Here is a 17,266-nt window from a genome sequence, read left to right as displayed (position 1 = left end):
TGAAATTGGAAAAAATCAAATTCTCAGAGGATCTGTACAGAACTTTTTCAAAACCTGGCAGGATCTAATCAATATTATTTTAGAATAAGAGAAATAACTTCCCACATTTATTTTCCTTCTCCATTTTTTATATAGGGCGGCACAGTGGCACAGTGGGTAGCGCTGCTGCCTCGCAGTTGGGAGATCTGGGGACCTGGGTTCGATTCCCGGGTCCTCCCTGCGTGGAGTTTGCATGTTCTCCCCGTGTCTGCGTGGGTTTCCTCCAGGCGCTCCGGTTTCCTCCCACATTCCAGAGACATGCAGGTTAGGTGGATTGGCGATTCTAAATTGGCCCTAGTGTGTGCTTGGTGTGTGGGTGTGTTTGTGTGTCCTGTGGTGGGATTGGCTCCAGCAGACCCCCGTGACCCTGTGTTTGGATTCAGCGGGTTGGAAAATGGATGGATTTTTTATATACCTATATATATTTCTACCTTCTTTTTGTTTATTGTTGCCTTATTAAAAAGCCCTAAGCAATTCTCCTTTGGCTAAGCTCTCCTTCTAAGGGGTGGGGTTTGATTTGTTTTCAATTTTTCTTTTTTTTTTTTGTTATAAATTGATCTATTTGTATGGAATGATTACAATAAAATTAATAAAAGTTAAAACAAAAAATACATTCAGACTTGTACACAGGTAGACAGATGCTTTGTTTCTTTGCTGAACAACATCCTTGATAGCATCTGCCAGGAATAGGATAAAAGAAAGCCCAATCCAGGTGTGCACAGCTTGTGGAGTTTTATGCAAGGAGACCCAAACCTATAACTGCTGCCAAACTGGCTTCTACAGAGTACTGAATACTTACAGCATATGAATGAGAGAGTTTAGTTTTTGATTTTATTTTTTGCAAGCCTTTCTGAAAACATGCTTTCACTGTGTCATTATACGTTACTGAGTGCCGACTAAAGGCAAAAATGACATTTATCCATTTAAAATAAATAAAAATGTGCAGAACGTGAAGGGGTCTGAATACTTTCTGAATCCACTTGTATGTTGCTGATCCAACTCGGATTATCTGTTTGTACCAGGACTACTGTTCAGAAATCTCAGAAAACATTTCTTTTGCATAAAATATGTGATAATGGCTGCCAGTGTATTCTCCAAATATTAATTGAAAAATACAGTGGCCCGTGGTTTGGTTCGTGTTTCAGAAAATATGTCTGCACCTTCATAAAGGTAAACTGTAGTACACAATAAATGCAGCAAGCACAGTAACTGGAAATGTCCAAAACATCACACAGAGTTTGTCCTAAAATGCTTCAACTGTTAAATGTTACTAGTCATTCTCTACTCTATTTTTAATAGTGACATTCAGATTCTGCAGTGACACTGTATAAGAGACCATCTGTACATTCAAGTTTGAGAACATTCGGTGAATTTCCCATTCAAAGGCAAAAAAAAAAGTTCACCTGGAGACTGACCTTGAAATTTTATTTTAATGAAATCCTGTTGTGGAGAAACACTTTGATATACAACCTTTAAAAAGAAATCCAGAGTGACAGTGATTTTTCAAAGTCTGCAAAATGTACTTTATTATATTTTTACAGCATATTAGAGATATACATTTTGTATCCTAATAAATTCACAAAACTTACTATAATATTTCCCTTTCCTGTCTATCATGTGGAATTCATACACACTGTATGCACGTAATCAGCAATATATTTTCTCAAAATAAAGTCTTTGATTCAAAGGAAAAGCATGTCTTGGCCATTCATACACTGTCAGCTAGACAGAAGGGGTGCACATATACTTCTCTCCTAACTCACCATATTAAAGTGTGTGCCACAAGAAACAATACAGAAAAAAAAAAAGACGTGCAAAAGCAGATGTGTTTTTGAGAATTCAAACGTTAACATTTGAAATGATCAATGTAGCTCATTGGACCATTAATGCGCACATGAGACCAGCTCCCAAGAAGCTACAGCAAGTCAGCAGTTAATCAGCAAATCTTCTTCATAAATGTTCTTGCCCGTGTGCAATTTTACATTTTAGAACCTTTTCTAATTTATCAACAAATTGGTTTTCTTCCTTTACAACCCTGACATGTGTCAGTTTACTTCTTCAAACGGCTTTGTTAGAGATATTGGCTAACTCCATTTGCTTGGTTAAAATCTATTTTGCGGTAAGTTACTTTTTTGTCATTTAGATTTTTGTTTAATTATATTTCATGTATTAACTTAATGGTCTGAAATGAATCCTGTTTGTAAATGCAACGTTCTTAACTGTTTTCTGTCAGTTTAATTCTTAAAATTCTTTTTAGGGCCATTTGTAACAGCAGTATGATCGGCGTTAACTCTTCAGAGAGACGCTGCGGCATGCTGCCTTAGGCCATTCCAGGGTCTCATTTTTGGAGCCACCCAGGAAGAGCGAGGTGATGACACCTAAAAGGAAATCTCTCCCCTGTAGATTAATTCACTTAAAATAAAAAAACAAAACAGTAACGCCTAGCCTCTTGCATTTGCTTCTCAAGTTTTTAAACATATGACAGTACTTCTTAGCTGACCATCAATGTGTTCACATAAGAATTAACATAAAAAAGGAAACAGAACATAAGCACATTTTTTAAGCAGAAAACAATTTTTTGCTTCACTACTACAGTGAATCCATAGGGCTTAGAGGTTCAACTGTAAATTACAAGGTAGCAGTGCAAACCCAGCACCCTGCCTTGACTCACAAAATTGCAATGTTTACGTTGGAAATATAAAAGCACCTACAGCACGTAAGCAGGTTTGCATCATGAAAGACTCTGGATAGATGTTAACACTAAATTATAAAGTGCACATCCTACTCCGACAGGCTAAAGGAATTAAACTTTCTTCGGCATGAGCAGAGACGCCATCATCTTGGGAGTTCTAATCCAGGTCTCTGAATCCTCAAAAGGATTTTTCCTGTAGCTTTAAATGCTTAAATCTCTTTTGAGATCTTATTATTCACTATTTTTCTGTGTGGTTTGCTTTCTTCTTAAGTAACAAGCTGGTTACATTTGCATTATACCAAGATAGGCGGATTGTCAGATAATCTGGAATCCGTTAAATCATCACAGATGGACTTGGACAGCATACAGGCTTGGGCAGATTTGTGGCAGATGAAATTTAATGTCCATAAATGTAAAGCATTACACATAGGAAGTAAAAATGTTAGGTTTGAATACACAATGGAAGGTCTGAAAATTGAGAATACACCTTGTGAGAAGGATTCAGGAGTCGTTAGTATCATCTAATAATTCAAAATGGTTACATTATAAGCATGTTTTTAATACAGATATAGATACAAATAATCCACGCAAGTGAAGCAATGAACTAGTTTGTAAATCTTAGCTAGGAATGTTATTCAAATCTAATTTAAAAAAAGTTTTGCTTCTAGAAAAAGGTTTGCGATGATAGCATCATATGCACTCTTATAGAATACATGCTAGTCCTCTGGAAGATCAAAAGTATGAAATTGCTGACTCCTAAAACCCATGTTAAATGAAAGCTTGGTACCACTGCACAATTGTCTTATTTATATGGAGAAAAATAAATTATACTGGACAACAAATTTTTTTCAAACGTTTTGCTTCCTGAAAAGTTTTGGAGACTGTAAACATTTTGGCTTCAATATCCCCAAACTGGCATACCAACCAACATGAGTGAACCCAGATATTGGCCATTAAATGGTCAGAGACGGGAGAGACAAACAGATGCAACACTCATTACTGACTACCTTGAGGTCAGGTAAATCGAAAAAAACCTTCCTTTCCATAACATTTTAAAAGGGCGCAAAACAACACTCCAGACTGCTCTTCATCCATGTATCCATTTCCAATCGCCTTTATGTACCTGCTGGACTCATGTGGGACCTGAAGCCTACCTAGCAAGTATCATGTCTGAGGCCATCACAGGACTCACTCTCTCTCACACACACACACACACACACACACACACACAGGCACTGAGAAGGTGCAAATCAACCTAGAACAAGCCTTTGAAAAGAAGGGCTTTTAATATGCACATGGTAGGCATGATATCATTTCTTCTTGTATTAGATGGTAACTTTCTTAAAATTAAATTTAATTACATTAGACTAATTAGAGAAAAGGTAACATTTATCAAACAATATCGAAAAAAGTGCTTTAAAGTTTAATGAAATAAATTGTTTTCACAATATGAATGGTGTGTCTCGTCAGTGCACTCTTGAAATCAAATGTATTTTTAAATATCACACAAAAATGTGGAAGACAACCAACCTTAGTTTGGCTTTACAGGAGTTAAAGAATTGGATACTTTTTGGATTATTATTATCTTGCTCTTGGGTTAAGAACAAAAACACATCTGCCATTACACCTAAAAAAAAAAAAAATCTGACAAATCAGTATACTCCAGTCAGAATTGAACAGAAACATTAAAATGATTTTGTAGAAAATGAACAGTAACAGCATCAATCCAACAAAGAAAAAAAAAAAAGATATATTACACATTGTTAGCAATAACTTATTTCACATCATGCAATAAAAAGAACAAATTAAAAACACAAACTTCAATGGTTGATATTTGTCAAACAAGTTGGCAAGCAAGTTAAAGTCACTTTTTAAATCTGTGGCACTCTTTGTTGACTTTTTCTTTCAATGAGGTAAATGAAAGATTTGAGTTTCTAACAGTGGTGAGAAGTACTTTCGTTGTTGTTAGGAGTCATTCCAGCTTTGCTCTACAATCGCCGATACCCTTTTCTCATATTCCCGTTTGTTTTCTTGGTACAGTTGAGCGGCTTGACTGTTGGCTGGACTGTTGGGATTGGGTTCATCCAAGAGTGACTTTAAAAAAAAAAAAAAAAAAAAAAAAGTTTACAATTTCATTAGCTGAGTAACTAAGTTGAGAATAGGAAGCACTTAGCTCAGAAGAAACTTTGACACAGAAATTAGCCAATTTTGGTAAGAATAAAGAGCACAATCAGACATGTACAATATAGACAATGCTTGTCATACTCGTGACAAGTACATTCAGTTGAAAGCAGTGTCACAGCAAGTTACAGGCCAAACTGGGCAGAGGATACGCACCAGAGGAATTCACCCTGAATGGGATTCCAGTTACTCTTTATAATTGTGTCCCCCAATAAGTAGTCAAAGAAGTAATAGTACAAATTAATTGAATGCAAATTGTTCAAACTTTATTCTGTAATACTCTGTTATTTGTTTTGTTGCTTTTTGTAAATGAGTTCTTAAAAATAAAAAAGGAGAGAATATGCAAAAAAAGGGCTCAGCAATTAGGCCCTCTGTGGCTATTTGTCAAAATCGACTACAGTTAACTAGTATTTACCAGAGATAATTTATATTTCTTAATACATATCTACTGTTTCAGTTTAAATTTCTGTTTTAGCAAAATAAAGGAGTAGGTGAAAGTTTTATTTTTAAATCGAAACTTATGCTTACTTTAGGCGTACTTCCAAAATTGAAGATTTGGTCCATTTCATTATGTTGCCAGTGCAGAGTAATGCTCAATAAAATGTTTTTTCTCATCTATATTACAGGCTTAATTTCATTAGCCTGAATCTTCCAGAAATAGCTGCTTTGTAACATAATTGAATATTAGTCTATGTATATTTAACATATTTAATTTTTTAAAAAGGTAACTACCCAAATAGGAGCCTATACAAGTTATGCTTCATGTGAAGCTACACTGATGTGCTACATGATGGTTTGAAGGCATCCATTCATACGTGGCTTTGTAATCTTGGTCCATGCAGAAATTCCTAGTCTAAAAGGTATGCTGTAAAGTGACCGACAAATTTAAACTGTTCAAGTATGAGCAAGCACACGTGTCTGGATTATTGCAACCCCAAAATGGCATCTCATCCAGAATTGGTTCCTGCCTTTAAACCAATGTTGCATGGACAAGTGCCAACTTCAAGCAACTGTGGGCTAAGAAAATACATTTATTTTTGGTTAATAGAGATTCTTAGAGGCAGACTGACATCAAGACATTCTTCAATTGAAAGTTCAATTTGTGTAGTGTTGCTATTATAATGGATGTTGCAATTACTGTACTACTAGAAGCACTATTCATATCTGCTGCTGTCAACACAAGAATAATGCTATATTGTTTTCCAGCCCTACAATATGCATTAATTAGACATTAACTACTATTGGCTTTTAGTTCTAAACACGTGAAATTTTTTGGCTGTGCAAATTAAACTAGCATTCGATGATACTAAGACACCTTGTCTGTGACTGCATGCTATATCTGCAATTGGTATACTGCAACATTATGTCTTTCATCTCATCTGGCCCCTCCATCATGTTACAAGACTTAAAGACAGACCATACAAGCAAGACAACCAAGTAGCACTGCCTTGTACTTTGGTGTCAAGGCTAATTCTGTTTAAAACCAGTAAAAATATTAGCTAGTGCATTTTTTGCTAACCATGTTACTTAAACTAATAATCTGTGTGTTGAGTGGATTTAAGATTTTACAAGTTTTTCAATCCAAAATGAATAGAAAAACTAAACTCTTGAATGCATAAGCTAAATACAACTTCAAACACTGTGTGATGCACACATGCTGCAAAAGGAAATGCATAACAGTACATCCAAGAACACAGGAACTGAGAAACTTGTAAAATCTGACAAAGATTACCACATTTAACTAGCTAACAGAACTGAAATTTTACCAAAGCATTTTAAAGCCAGTCTCAAACAAATAAAATTTTCTTTGGCAATTCTTTGAACAAGAATAGTGGAAACAAAGTTCATAAGTTAGTGCCATTCTAGAAGACAAAGAAACCAAGTCAGCTTTATATTTTTTTGTTTATTATTCTGTGTGTCTATATATACACACACACAAGCACACATTGGTCTTCTATAATCCTAGCATTATGAATAAACTATTATTTTATTTATTAAAGTAAATAAGCATGGTTATTTGTTGAAAAAATATATAGAAAGTGAAGGTATTCATATGTACCTTTGCCAATTTATGAATGAAGCTCATAAAATAAACTCACTCTCATTCTGCTCAATATAATTCACAATAAAAAGGGTAGAGTAGATTCTGGCTACACTGGTCACAAGACAGGAACCCACTCATAGTCACAAAAATACTCATCACATTGGGCCAATTTAGAGTCAAATTATAATATAATGTACACGTTTGGGGTTCAGGAGGAATATCCAGCTGACAGGAAAACTTGACAATTCCAAACAGACAGCAACAGGGCATGGAATTCAAACCTAGAATGCTAGATCAAAGAAGGAGCAGTAGCAGCCATCCCTAAATAAGCCATGTGTGCAAAATCTACATGATTACCCAGATGGTTCTTGGCAAACTAATTACATGTAAAAATGCTGTTCTTGCATTCCACGACAGCAATTATTTTTCAGTATACGGAGATGAAAATATGGGCATTGGATGCAGCTCTCTTTTGGAAATTTGCTGTATGAATTTCACCTAATTCTGCAATAAGTTAATTCACGTATACCCAATTTATTTTGTATTACATAAGTTCTTGTAAACCTATAGCATTTGAAGATATAAACTATTTGATTCAGAAACATGCTGAACAGCTTTCATTAAATAAGGAATTCAAAGCAAAAATGCAGTAAAGCAACACAAATAGGGACTACGGTCATTTTTAGGCAACACAAAGTATATGTAACAGCAAGAGAGAGAAATATAATATCTAAACATGCATATATTTAGTTACCAATATACATAAAACAGTGATAAAAATCAATACAATTAACAAACTTTAGGGACCTTTTGAAAGTCGGACTGTACATAGCTGTTTAAATACAAAAACTAAACTGAACACTTCATCAAAAGCAACAGCACAATTAGCATGCAGCACTGCTGATGCAGATATAAATAGTACAACCTTAAAAACTGGAGGTAAAATGGTGAGCTTCTTGTAAAGTAATACCAAGAATGACATTGAAATGGGTGGTCCTGGTGCAGCACACATTACTCAAAGTCAGAATTAATTCTTAAGCTATTGTGTGTAAAAAGTGTTCCTTAAATTTGTGTTGGTTGCTTGCTAAGTTATTTAGCATGTCTGACTGCAGCTGAACACACACCAGATATTCCACAGTCCCACCAGAATATGCAAGTACAGAAGGTAGAACAACGCAATATGGATTGTCTAGGTCTAACTCATCATGAGGAAACTCCATTGCCTTAAGTAACAATAACTTGCTATAAACATTCAAAACGGTATCTGACTTCTGAAATAAAGAGATTTCTAGAAAAGAAATAAGGGATTTGAATGCTCCAGAAATTCTTATTTTTATTAACTAGATGGACTTTCTCGGTCCACCATAAAAGCTTCAAAACAAAAACTCAAAGAATTACTGAAAAACAAAAAAAAAGTGTTTAGTATCATCTGGGAAGTCCTCAGTGAAAAAAGGCAAACTACACATGATGCAGTTAAAGGAACCATTCAAACAATGTATGAGAATTAAAGAATAATTTAATATACTAATCCCATCCTCACGAATTATTTTCACAGGTGTTAATCAATAACACTGCTGGAAAAGAAAACTCTGACTTAGCCAGAGTTTACGTACTCCATTGTATCACTAGGTTTAAGTGAGATAAGGAAAAAAATATCTAAAAATATACTGTATTTCTGTGATCTCATACATTTTTTGCAAATCTATTCAGCTTTGGCTGACCTTGCAAACTCAATTAAACAGGCTGTATTATGAGATCAAGCTACCTTAATGGTAATCCTGAAGACATAATGTGTCAGGGGATGATGCTAGGGTAGGGTTCCATTGTGTGTGCTGGGTCCAGACATTTTCTGTATACTTGTACAGGTTGTACTAAAGTTATTCTGGTTTTTCCTTCCATTCTAATGATGTGCAGGTCGGGGTGTTTGAGGACTTTAAATTAGACCCGTGTAAATAATGTTTGCATGAATGTGGTCAGGATGATTTTTGTCATGCACATAATGCTAGAGAGATTGGGTGCCCCCAATGACCTTAGTAAGTAGTTACAGTAAAAATGGAATTGTAAGCAAACTCTTTTTTTTTTTTTTTTTTTTAAATTTACAATTTGTATGGTATATTGATTCTTCAAGTTTAACACATACTGAAGCGGTAAAGCAAGAATTTCTGCAAAACTAAAAGAACCACTCTAATCTAAAACCAACCTGAATAGAGGTCAAAATAGATGAAACATCATATGTAGGACTCCAGCGGTTTTGTAGGATATCTAGACATATACTTCCATCAGCATACACTGTTAATAAAAAGAAATACTTAACAATTATGCAAGATTTTAATGCATTTTATAATTAAACATTTAGCCAACCCTCCAGTGGCCTAAAAATACCTAACAGTGTACTCAGTACCATAAACTATTCTGTAGATAAAAGTTTACAAATACTGTGTCTTCAGCTTTCCTCACAAATTGGCTCCCACCCCAAAACGATACAACTTATGCCTCATTCCTTTAAAAAAAATGAAAGCTTGTACATTAAGTAGCTTTTGATTTCTTTAAAAAATCCTTGCATGTAAGCTCAAATGAAGGAAGAGAAAATCTTTAAGGGTCAATTAAGCAATTATTGAGCAAACCTCAATTCAAGCGACCTGCTTATACATACTAACAAATGCACACAAACACTTCTATTTTTTTTAAATATGAATACATTATGAAGCAATTACATAATGAAAAACACTTTACCATTGGGATGGAACATTTTTGAGATAAATCGGACTGTTGGAGGTTTGTTTGGGTATTCTTCAGAAAATTCTATCACTAACTTAAATGTTCCTAGGATGGGGGAAAAAGGTAAACAAAAAAGGAGTAGAGACTTTAATACTGTGCAAAATAAATACATCTCTTTAACACTATTCTTTACAAAGCAATCCTATTTATATGAGCACCTTCAGAGCAGAAAAATCTCATACATGATTTTAAAATAATTTGACAAGTGTATTAAAAGGATAATTTTGGTATTTTTGCAAGTCTGTTATTTCTTCACAAACATTGTATAAATAAACTTGCAACACCAGATTGTGTTCTAAAGTTAAGCATTTTCTACAATTTATAAAAAAAAAAAAAAAAAAAAAAAAAAAAACCTTGCCCTCACTGGCACTTTACAATACTGGGGCATTACTGGCAAATCAAAGCTTAAAACTTTAAGGAATGTATCCAAGAAAGTTGTTGCATATTGAGCCACATTCTTGTGATTACACACTCCTTGAAAAATAGTTTACACATTTCATTTTTTTAACATAAAAATTAATTAAATTGTCACAAACATGCGTCGGATACACGCAAGACATGTTTCCTTAAACTGAAACCTTTTCCGCTTGATGGGTAAATTTTTAAGCTTTTATTTTCCAGTGATGCCCCATTAGCTTTTGTTGTAAAGCACCAGTGGGGGGCAGGATATATATATTTTTTTTTAATTACAGGAAATACCTAACTTTAGAACACAATTTCCCATTGAAAGTTCATATACACCACATATGTGAAGATATTACAGGATGAGTTTGATATTTTTCAAGTCAAAGTTAAGGAGCCGATACCCCTTTTATTCTCACATTCCACACTGATGCAATCGACTTCTGATTTCAGCCTTAAACCATTAAGCCGAAATACATCAGGATTAGCCATACAATTATCAGTAAAACACATTTACAGTTAAGTATATGCAGTTTTTTTTCCAGCACTTACTGCAAATAGCAATAAAAATAGGTCTACTAGAAACCCAACTTTCTGTAGTATGTACACTACTTGTCTACTAGTCCCTTTTAAAAATCTGACAAAATGAGAGTGGATGTCCATTCTGCTTTTCTCAGCCATTACATCTTAACAATGTAAACCAACTACAGTACATTCTATATTGGTTTCCATCTTTTGTCTGCCAACAAGTCACAATGGTTTCCTATTAAAGGTTTTAACAACAAATAATGGTTTTAGTAATTATATAACTGATTTAACTTCCAATACCTTTGTTAAAGAGATCTTTCCATATGTATTACAGACAAATTTCCCATATGCATAAGGGTGATAGTACTTACCATCTTCAAATGGTGTTCCTTCAGGCCTTAAAAAAAAAAAAAAAAAATGCATTAGAATATTTGTTGTAAATACATCCCAACCACCCCGACTTGTCTTTGACTGGGATCCAGGGAAATAACTGGTTACTGACTCCTAACAATGTTACAATCATAGTTAAATTGTAAGCAGGGAAATAATAACAGTAGTGCTAAACTGGGTTTTTCATGAGGTCAGTCACTCATTTGTACAAAAACATACGCCATGTTTTTTTGTAGAGTTTAATGTCAGTAGTTAATCAAAGAAAAGATATAAAATATTGGACAGGGTGAATTATGCTAGAGAGAGAACTAAAAGCTTAAATATGAATATATGTCTGAAGCAAAAAGGCAACAGGTTAGAGAATGGCAAAGGAATGGCATGAAACAGAATGCTACACCCCAGTATCAAGCTAGAGGGCCTTATGACAACATTATACTCTTATTCATTCACCCCTGAACTAAATGAATTTGAATATACTAAATTATAATTAAAGAAGTAAGCTGTTCCAACATATTATTGAAAGTCATTTGATAAACTTCAATGATAAAAGTAATACACACCATCAACAGTTAGAGACTGGCACAAGTTCAACTCTGTATATCTGAATCAAATACAAGATATTTTAACACACACATACTGTTGTAACATGGAGTTTACAAATCTTTGCTAATGTCTGTAATTATAGCCTGGTTTTATTCCCAGTTCCAAAATCTAGAAGAAAACCAGGGAATACATGTTAATTTAAAAAAAAAAAAAAAGAAGATTGTTAATATGAAAAGGGCATTTAGAGAAGACCATACTAAAAAGAACATGGTGTTTATCACATACTGGAAGCTTTGCCTAAAATTGCTTTACAATTTCAATTTGATTTTTTGCAAACCTAGTACAACTTACTAGAAATGGTCACCAGTTGGCAGGGACAGCTAAATATATATAGCCAAAATTTATGGCAGGTTTTTTTTTTATTTAAAAAAGTAATTCTAAGCCAGTACTTTCATTTGCCACTTAAATGGTTAATAATTCTCTAAAAAGTTTGAATTTTACATTGGCATCACACTACACAACTTTTCCCCCAATGAATTTTAGTATTTCCCTCGGTTTACATAATTTTTCATCACCTATGACATGTCCAGACACCCTATCATAGTAGTCGACAAATCGCAGTAATAAATTAAAACAAGTCTGAGTTTGTCTTTGGTTGTAGGGCTGTGCTCCTATATGTGCGAGGCTTAACAACCAATGAGTGCTCCCTTGGAGGTACAATGTATACAGTGCCGCCATAAGGAAAAAGAAAACAGGCACTTTCAACTGTGCAAATAAAAGCAAAAATGTCTAACGTGTAGTGTTTGTTAAACCATGACAAAATATAAACAGGAAAAAAAGAGGCTGAAATCACAATACCTGGAAAACATTTACACATCCATTAGCACATCAGGCTGGGTACTAATCAGCAGTCAAAATGCATTGAGCTTGCAATACTTTGGAAATTTGAAACCATACTGAAAATTTTTAAGGCAGCTACAGTATGTAATTGGAAGGAAAATGTTACTAAAACACTAACTTCCGTTCTTACTTTTCAGAAAAAACTAATCCGTGAAATCTTTTATGAAATATCATGCTAATCTTTTCATTTGTTGCAGATTATCAGAATTAAAAATCATATGAAATAATTAAATCACAAAACATGAAAGGTTTTGATTCACTTGATTAGAGTAATTAAGAAAATGATTACCTTTAAAATGGTTAATTTTGGCGGCACAGTTGTGCAGTGGTAGCGCTGCTGCCTCACAGTAAGGGGACCTGGGTTCACTTCCCAGGTTCTCCCTGCATGGAGTATGCATGTTCTCCCCGTGTCTGCATGGGTTTCCTCCGGGCGCTCCAGTTTCCTCCCACAGTCCAAAGACATGCAGGTTAGGTGCATTGGCAATTCTAAATTGTCCCTTGTGTGTGTGTGCCCTGCGGTGGGCTGGCGCCCTGCCCAGGATTTGTTCCTGCCTTGCGCCCTGCGTTGGCTGGGCTTGGCTCCAGCAGACCCCCCCCCCCGTGACCCTGTGTTAGGATATAGCGGGTTGGATAATGGATGGATGAATGGATGGTTACTTTTACTTTATTGTATCATACGGGACAATATACTCCCATTAATTTCCAACCCCTTTTTTCTTAAAATATTAATATAACCTTTCAAGTAGAAATGGGAGAGACATTTTAAAGCAAAAGTCAACTATACTCCTAAATACATACAGTAAATGGAACCTTTCATGGTTTGGTTTATGTAGTAAAAAACAAAAATCCAAGGCCAACACTTACCCAAATATTACTGCATTCCATACCATAATGTTGTTTTCTGAAGGTGCTCCACTTACACCAGCTGGAGGGTCTTCTTGGAGCCTAGTAAAAGAAACAAACCGCCAAAAAGAAAACTGTAGTTACTGCAGTATTTTCATCTCGAGTGTTTTTACTTCTTTTGTCTGGTGCCATTATAAGAAAAACTCAAGTGTTCAAATTAACAAAAAATATGTTCAGCTAACAACTCGGGTAACAAATGTAGGATAACTTAGGTCTGAACACTAAGGTCATACTGAAGAAAGGAACATGAAAACCATTACTTTCTGATGTACCAGTGCAAAACTGGAAAAGGACCAGGATTTTATTTTTGTTTTGGTCAACTGATGTGTCCTGAACAGCTAAAAGCTCTCCGACTTCTGTCCATTACCATCATAACTACCAAATGTTGTACTTTGAACATTATACCAAACATTGCTGAACATATATACCATATTGCTTGGAATAACATGTTGTATACTAAATGACTATTCTGCATTCCTTCATTTATTGTGGCTACGTAACATCACAAGTTCTACTGGTCAGTTTAAGGCTATGAAAAATGCATGCATAATTATTTTTAAAGGCTGGCCACCTCAATACAGTACAGAACATTTTGGAATGGTGCAATCACGTGTTAATTTCATCCCTAACTCCCAAACAAAGAATTTACTTCTTCTAGTACCAACAATATTTTAGTATATTTGAGTAAACAAAGTTAGACAGTAAAATTCCAAGTACTTTTTTCACACTGCATGACGTAATCGAACAGCTCAGTTTACTTTCCAAATTATGCATTGTTATACAGTTGCCTTTATAATTCGTCTTAGTAGGGTGTCGGCCCATCACAGGTCAGCACGACAGCTTCAGTGTGGCTTGTCATAGATTTTGAAAGCGTATTAAATTTTATTTGGTGTTTCATCCATCCTTTAATGAAAAATTCAATTATTGAGTGCTTTCATGATGGTAGTGTTGGATCAAGATGGAACGTTTTTTTTGTATTGGTTTTGGTAAGTCATATCAACTTTTCATTTTCAATTGAATGCCTGCAAGGTGAATTCTGTGCTGCACACTTAACACTAATCCAAGCCCTCACTCGTAATAACAGGTTCATGCACCACCAGTCAAACACAGTATCCTTCTCTATAAAGTTGAAGAACCTGTTATTTATTAATCTTCTTAATCCCATTTACACTGGCATAACTCCCAAATGATAACGAGATACTTTATTATTTTTCCTTGCATCTCAAATTAATGCACAGAAGACACAGTCAATTTTATACTGACAATTGTTGAAAATAATAAAGCACCTTGTGAAACAGTGGTGACTATGTACAAAGTTAAGTAGTCTTCATTATTGAAACTGCAGCCAAAAGTGTCCCCATTATAAGCTATGTCCCACAGTCATTAAGAGCACTTATTGAAATCACATTGGCCAATATTTGGAGTGACTGGGTCTGCTCTTCCTTTTTACGTTATTACCAAAAGACAATTGCGTAATTTTCTCAACACCACACTTGTGTAAAAGCCCCTGTATTCAGACTAATTTATGTACTATATTTAATCATGGGTTATGATTGGTGTCGTCGTCTGTATCTGACAAAGCTGCCTGACGTGCTTACAACCATTTCACATTCAAATTTTCTCATGCACATTTCTTTCCTCATGCTTTTGCCAGGGCCCATTCGTTGACATACTTTTACGTGCCGCCTTTTCGAACATAAATTGTGTTTTGTTGCTGTACTGTTGCTGTACAGCTGCTTCTTGCTCTTTGTAACTTTTTGTTGTATTTAAGCTTTTGATTTTTGTGAAAAAGCAACCACAAAGATAATTCTGAAGCATAAAATGAACTCATATCTAATAAGTGCCAATAGCATTTTAAGAGACTTCACCTCAGATACAATGGGTCTCTGGCACTGATAGAAAGTAAACCACTTATAAATAGTCACATAGTTTAGTTATTTGTTTTTATTAAACCAAGGTTCAAAATCAGTGATCCATGATTCAAATACCTGAGGTCTGGTTATACTCACTCATTTAATTAAGAAATGCCCCATTCTAAGACTTAGCAAGATTGGGGAGCGATGGCACAGTGGGGCAGACATAAGCAGGCATACTCTAACAGGGAATGCAAGCTGACACCTTGGTGATCGATTTGAGTGAGTATGGGTGTGGACTGTGTGCGTGCAGAAGTATTCTCAGCAACAGGCTAGCACTACATTTTGGGCTGTTTAATCCTCCACCAATTCAGATAGATTCCAGACCACAAAAAACCACTGATTGGATTAAGCAAGCACAGAAGCAGATATTTTATAGTTTGCAGTGAAATGCAAGGGAGTGTGACACAATCATGTTACTGGTATCACAGATAAGGATAGATTGATATTCACATTTGTAACAACATGTGTAAGCTCTACCACCATCCTAACTAGAGCATTAATGTTAACTGCATTCCTCGTTGCCTTTATTCATCTATGCAAGCAAAACTACTGGTTGCCTTTCTGGGTATCGCAGTAGCCAGGGCCACTGTCTGTATGGATTTTGAACTCAGTGTCTGCGTATTTTTTCCAGGCACTCAGATTTTCCTGTGCACCATTTCTCATCTAATGAGTACTCACACTGTGTACTTTATGCATCAGTGTTAAAATGGCTATTTTCTTATATGCATGCTGTGACGTTGTAATATAAAATATTGCAATAATTTTAAATTGTACATGTCTTAATGTAATTTAATACCATATTACTGAATAGTATGACACAGTGTAGGTTTTATCTGAAAATAAACCTGATCCACCTCTCCAGTGCTCTTTCGTCACTGGTGACACTTTCATCCACTGCAGGATTTGCACATGTATCACATTTCACTTCAGTTGTTGAATGTTGTTTGCATACAAAGTCATTGCAAGAAGAACATCTTATCATTGTCATACATACCCAAGTACCAGTGCAGTATACCAAACGCACCATATGGAACTTGTGACTGTTTACGCATAAAACCAGCTGGGAGCTCACTGAAGGGAAACCATTGCGACACCGTACTTGTAGTGCATCAAGCCAAGGATAAATGGCAGATGCTGCTGGTAGGTTCAAATTAAAGGATGCTGGACAAAAATAACTGAGATTGGCATACAAAATACACCAGCGTGAGTAGTTAATGGTTAAACGGACCTGTATATATTTAAAACATTTATATGTTTTCTTTAAAGGTTATGTTATTTCCATTAGAGTCTGTCTGTTGGTGTACGGTGCACACATACACACTGTCTTTGCAAGAGCACGTTAATATTTACCTGTTAAACAACACGTGGCAAGTTTATATCTCCTTTTTTCTTACCATTCTTACCGTGATATTTTTTATAAAAATTGTTTTCTGTACGTAGGACATTGTTCGGCAGCAGGTTGCTGATCAAGATTAGAATATCTTTGAAAATGGGACCATAAGGTGTTATGTCTTTTTCTATATGTGATCATTTTTTGACTACTAGTTGTACTGTGATTTGAGGCACTCAGATTTTCCTCCCATATGCCCAAGGAATGTGCAGCAGTCTATTTTAAATTCCAAATTGACTATATACCAGTACTAATATGGGTATGATATATGCAATGGACTAGTACCCAATTAGTACCCCACCCCACCATTTCAGACTATAGTTGCCTGCTGTTTTGGCATGGACAATCTATTTTAATATTTATTAGCTTCAACAGACAATAAGTGCATAAAAGGAAAAGAACACAAAGAGCTACTTCTCAATACAACTTAGTGTCTGGTTTAGCATCTGTCCTCGAATAGTTCTCAGAGTACCCGTCATCCAGGTGGCTTGAGGGCAATTATTCGCAGGGCCTACATCAAGTATTGGCTTTCAAACTTGCTTGTTGCTAAGGTAAGAAAT

General features: G+C 35.2%; 1 protein-coding gene across 1 annotated transcript in view; it reads right to left on the bottom strand.

The window, feature by feature from the left end:
• Window positions 1–1,538: 1,538 nt before the first annotated feature.
• The window catches only part of ube2b (ubiquitin-conjugating enzyme E2B (RAD6 homolog)), a 37,509-nt gene continuing 21,781 nt past the window's right edge, over window positions 1,539–17,266 (bottom strand). The window contains exons 2-8 of the mRNA XM_051933477.1: window positions 13,362–13,442; window positions 11,036–11,061; window positions 9,690–9,779; window positions 9,157–9,245; window positions 2,747–4,825; window positions 2,479–2,705; window positions 1,539–2,436 (exon numbers count right to left, since the gene is read on the bottom strand). Of these exons, the coding sequence (XP_051789437.1) occupies window positions 4,697–4,825; window positions 9,157–9,245; window positions 9,690–9,779; window positions 11,036–11,061; window positions 13,362–13,442 (415 nt within the window). The 3' untranslated portion in view covers window positions 1,539–2,436; window positions 2,479–2,705; window positions 2,747–4,696. The remainder of the gene's footprint in view (window positions 2,437–2,478; window positions 2,706–2,746; window positions 4,826–9,156; window positions 9,246–9,689; window positions 9,780–11,035; window positions 11,062–13,361; window positions 13,443–17,266) is intronic.

This window comes from Erpetoichthys calabaricus, chromosome 11, assembly GCF_900747795.2.
Source record: "Erpetoichthys calabaricus chromosome 11, fErpCal1.3, whole genome shotgun sequence".
NCBI lineage: Eukaryota > Metazoa > Chordata > Cladistia > Polypteriformes > Polypteridae > Erpetoichthys > Erpetoichthys calabaricus.
This window is presented reverse-complemented; position numbering and strand designations above follow the sequence as displayed.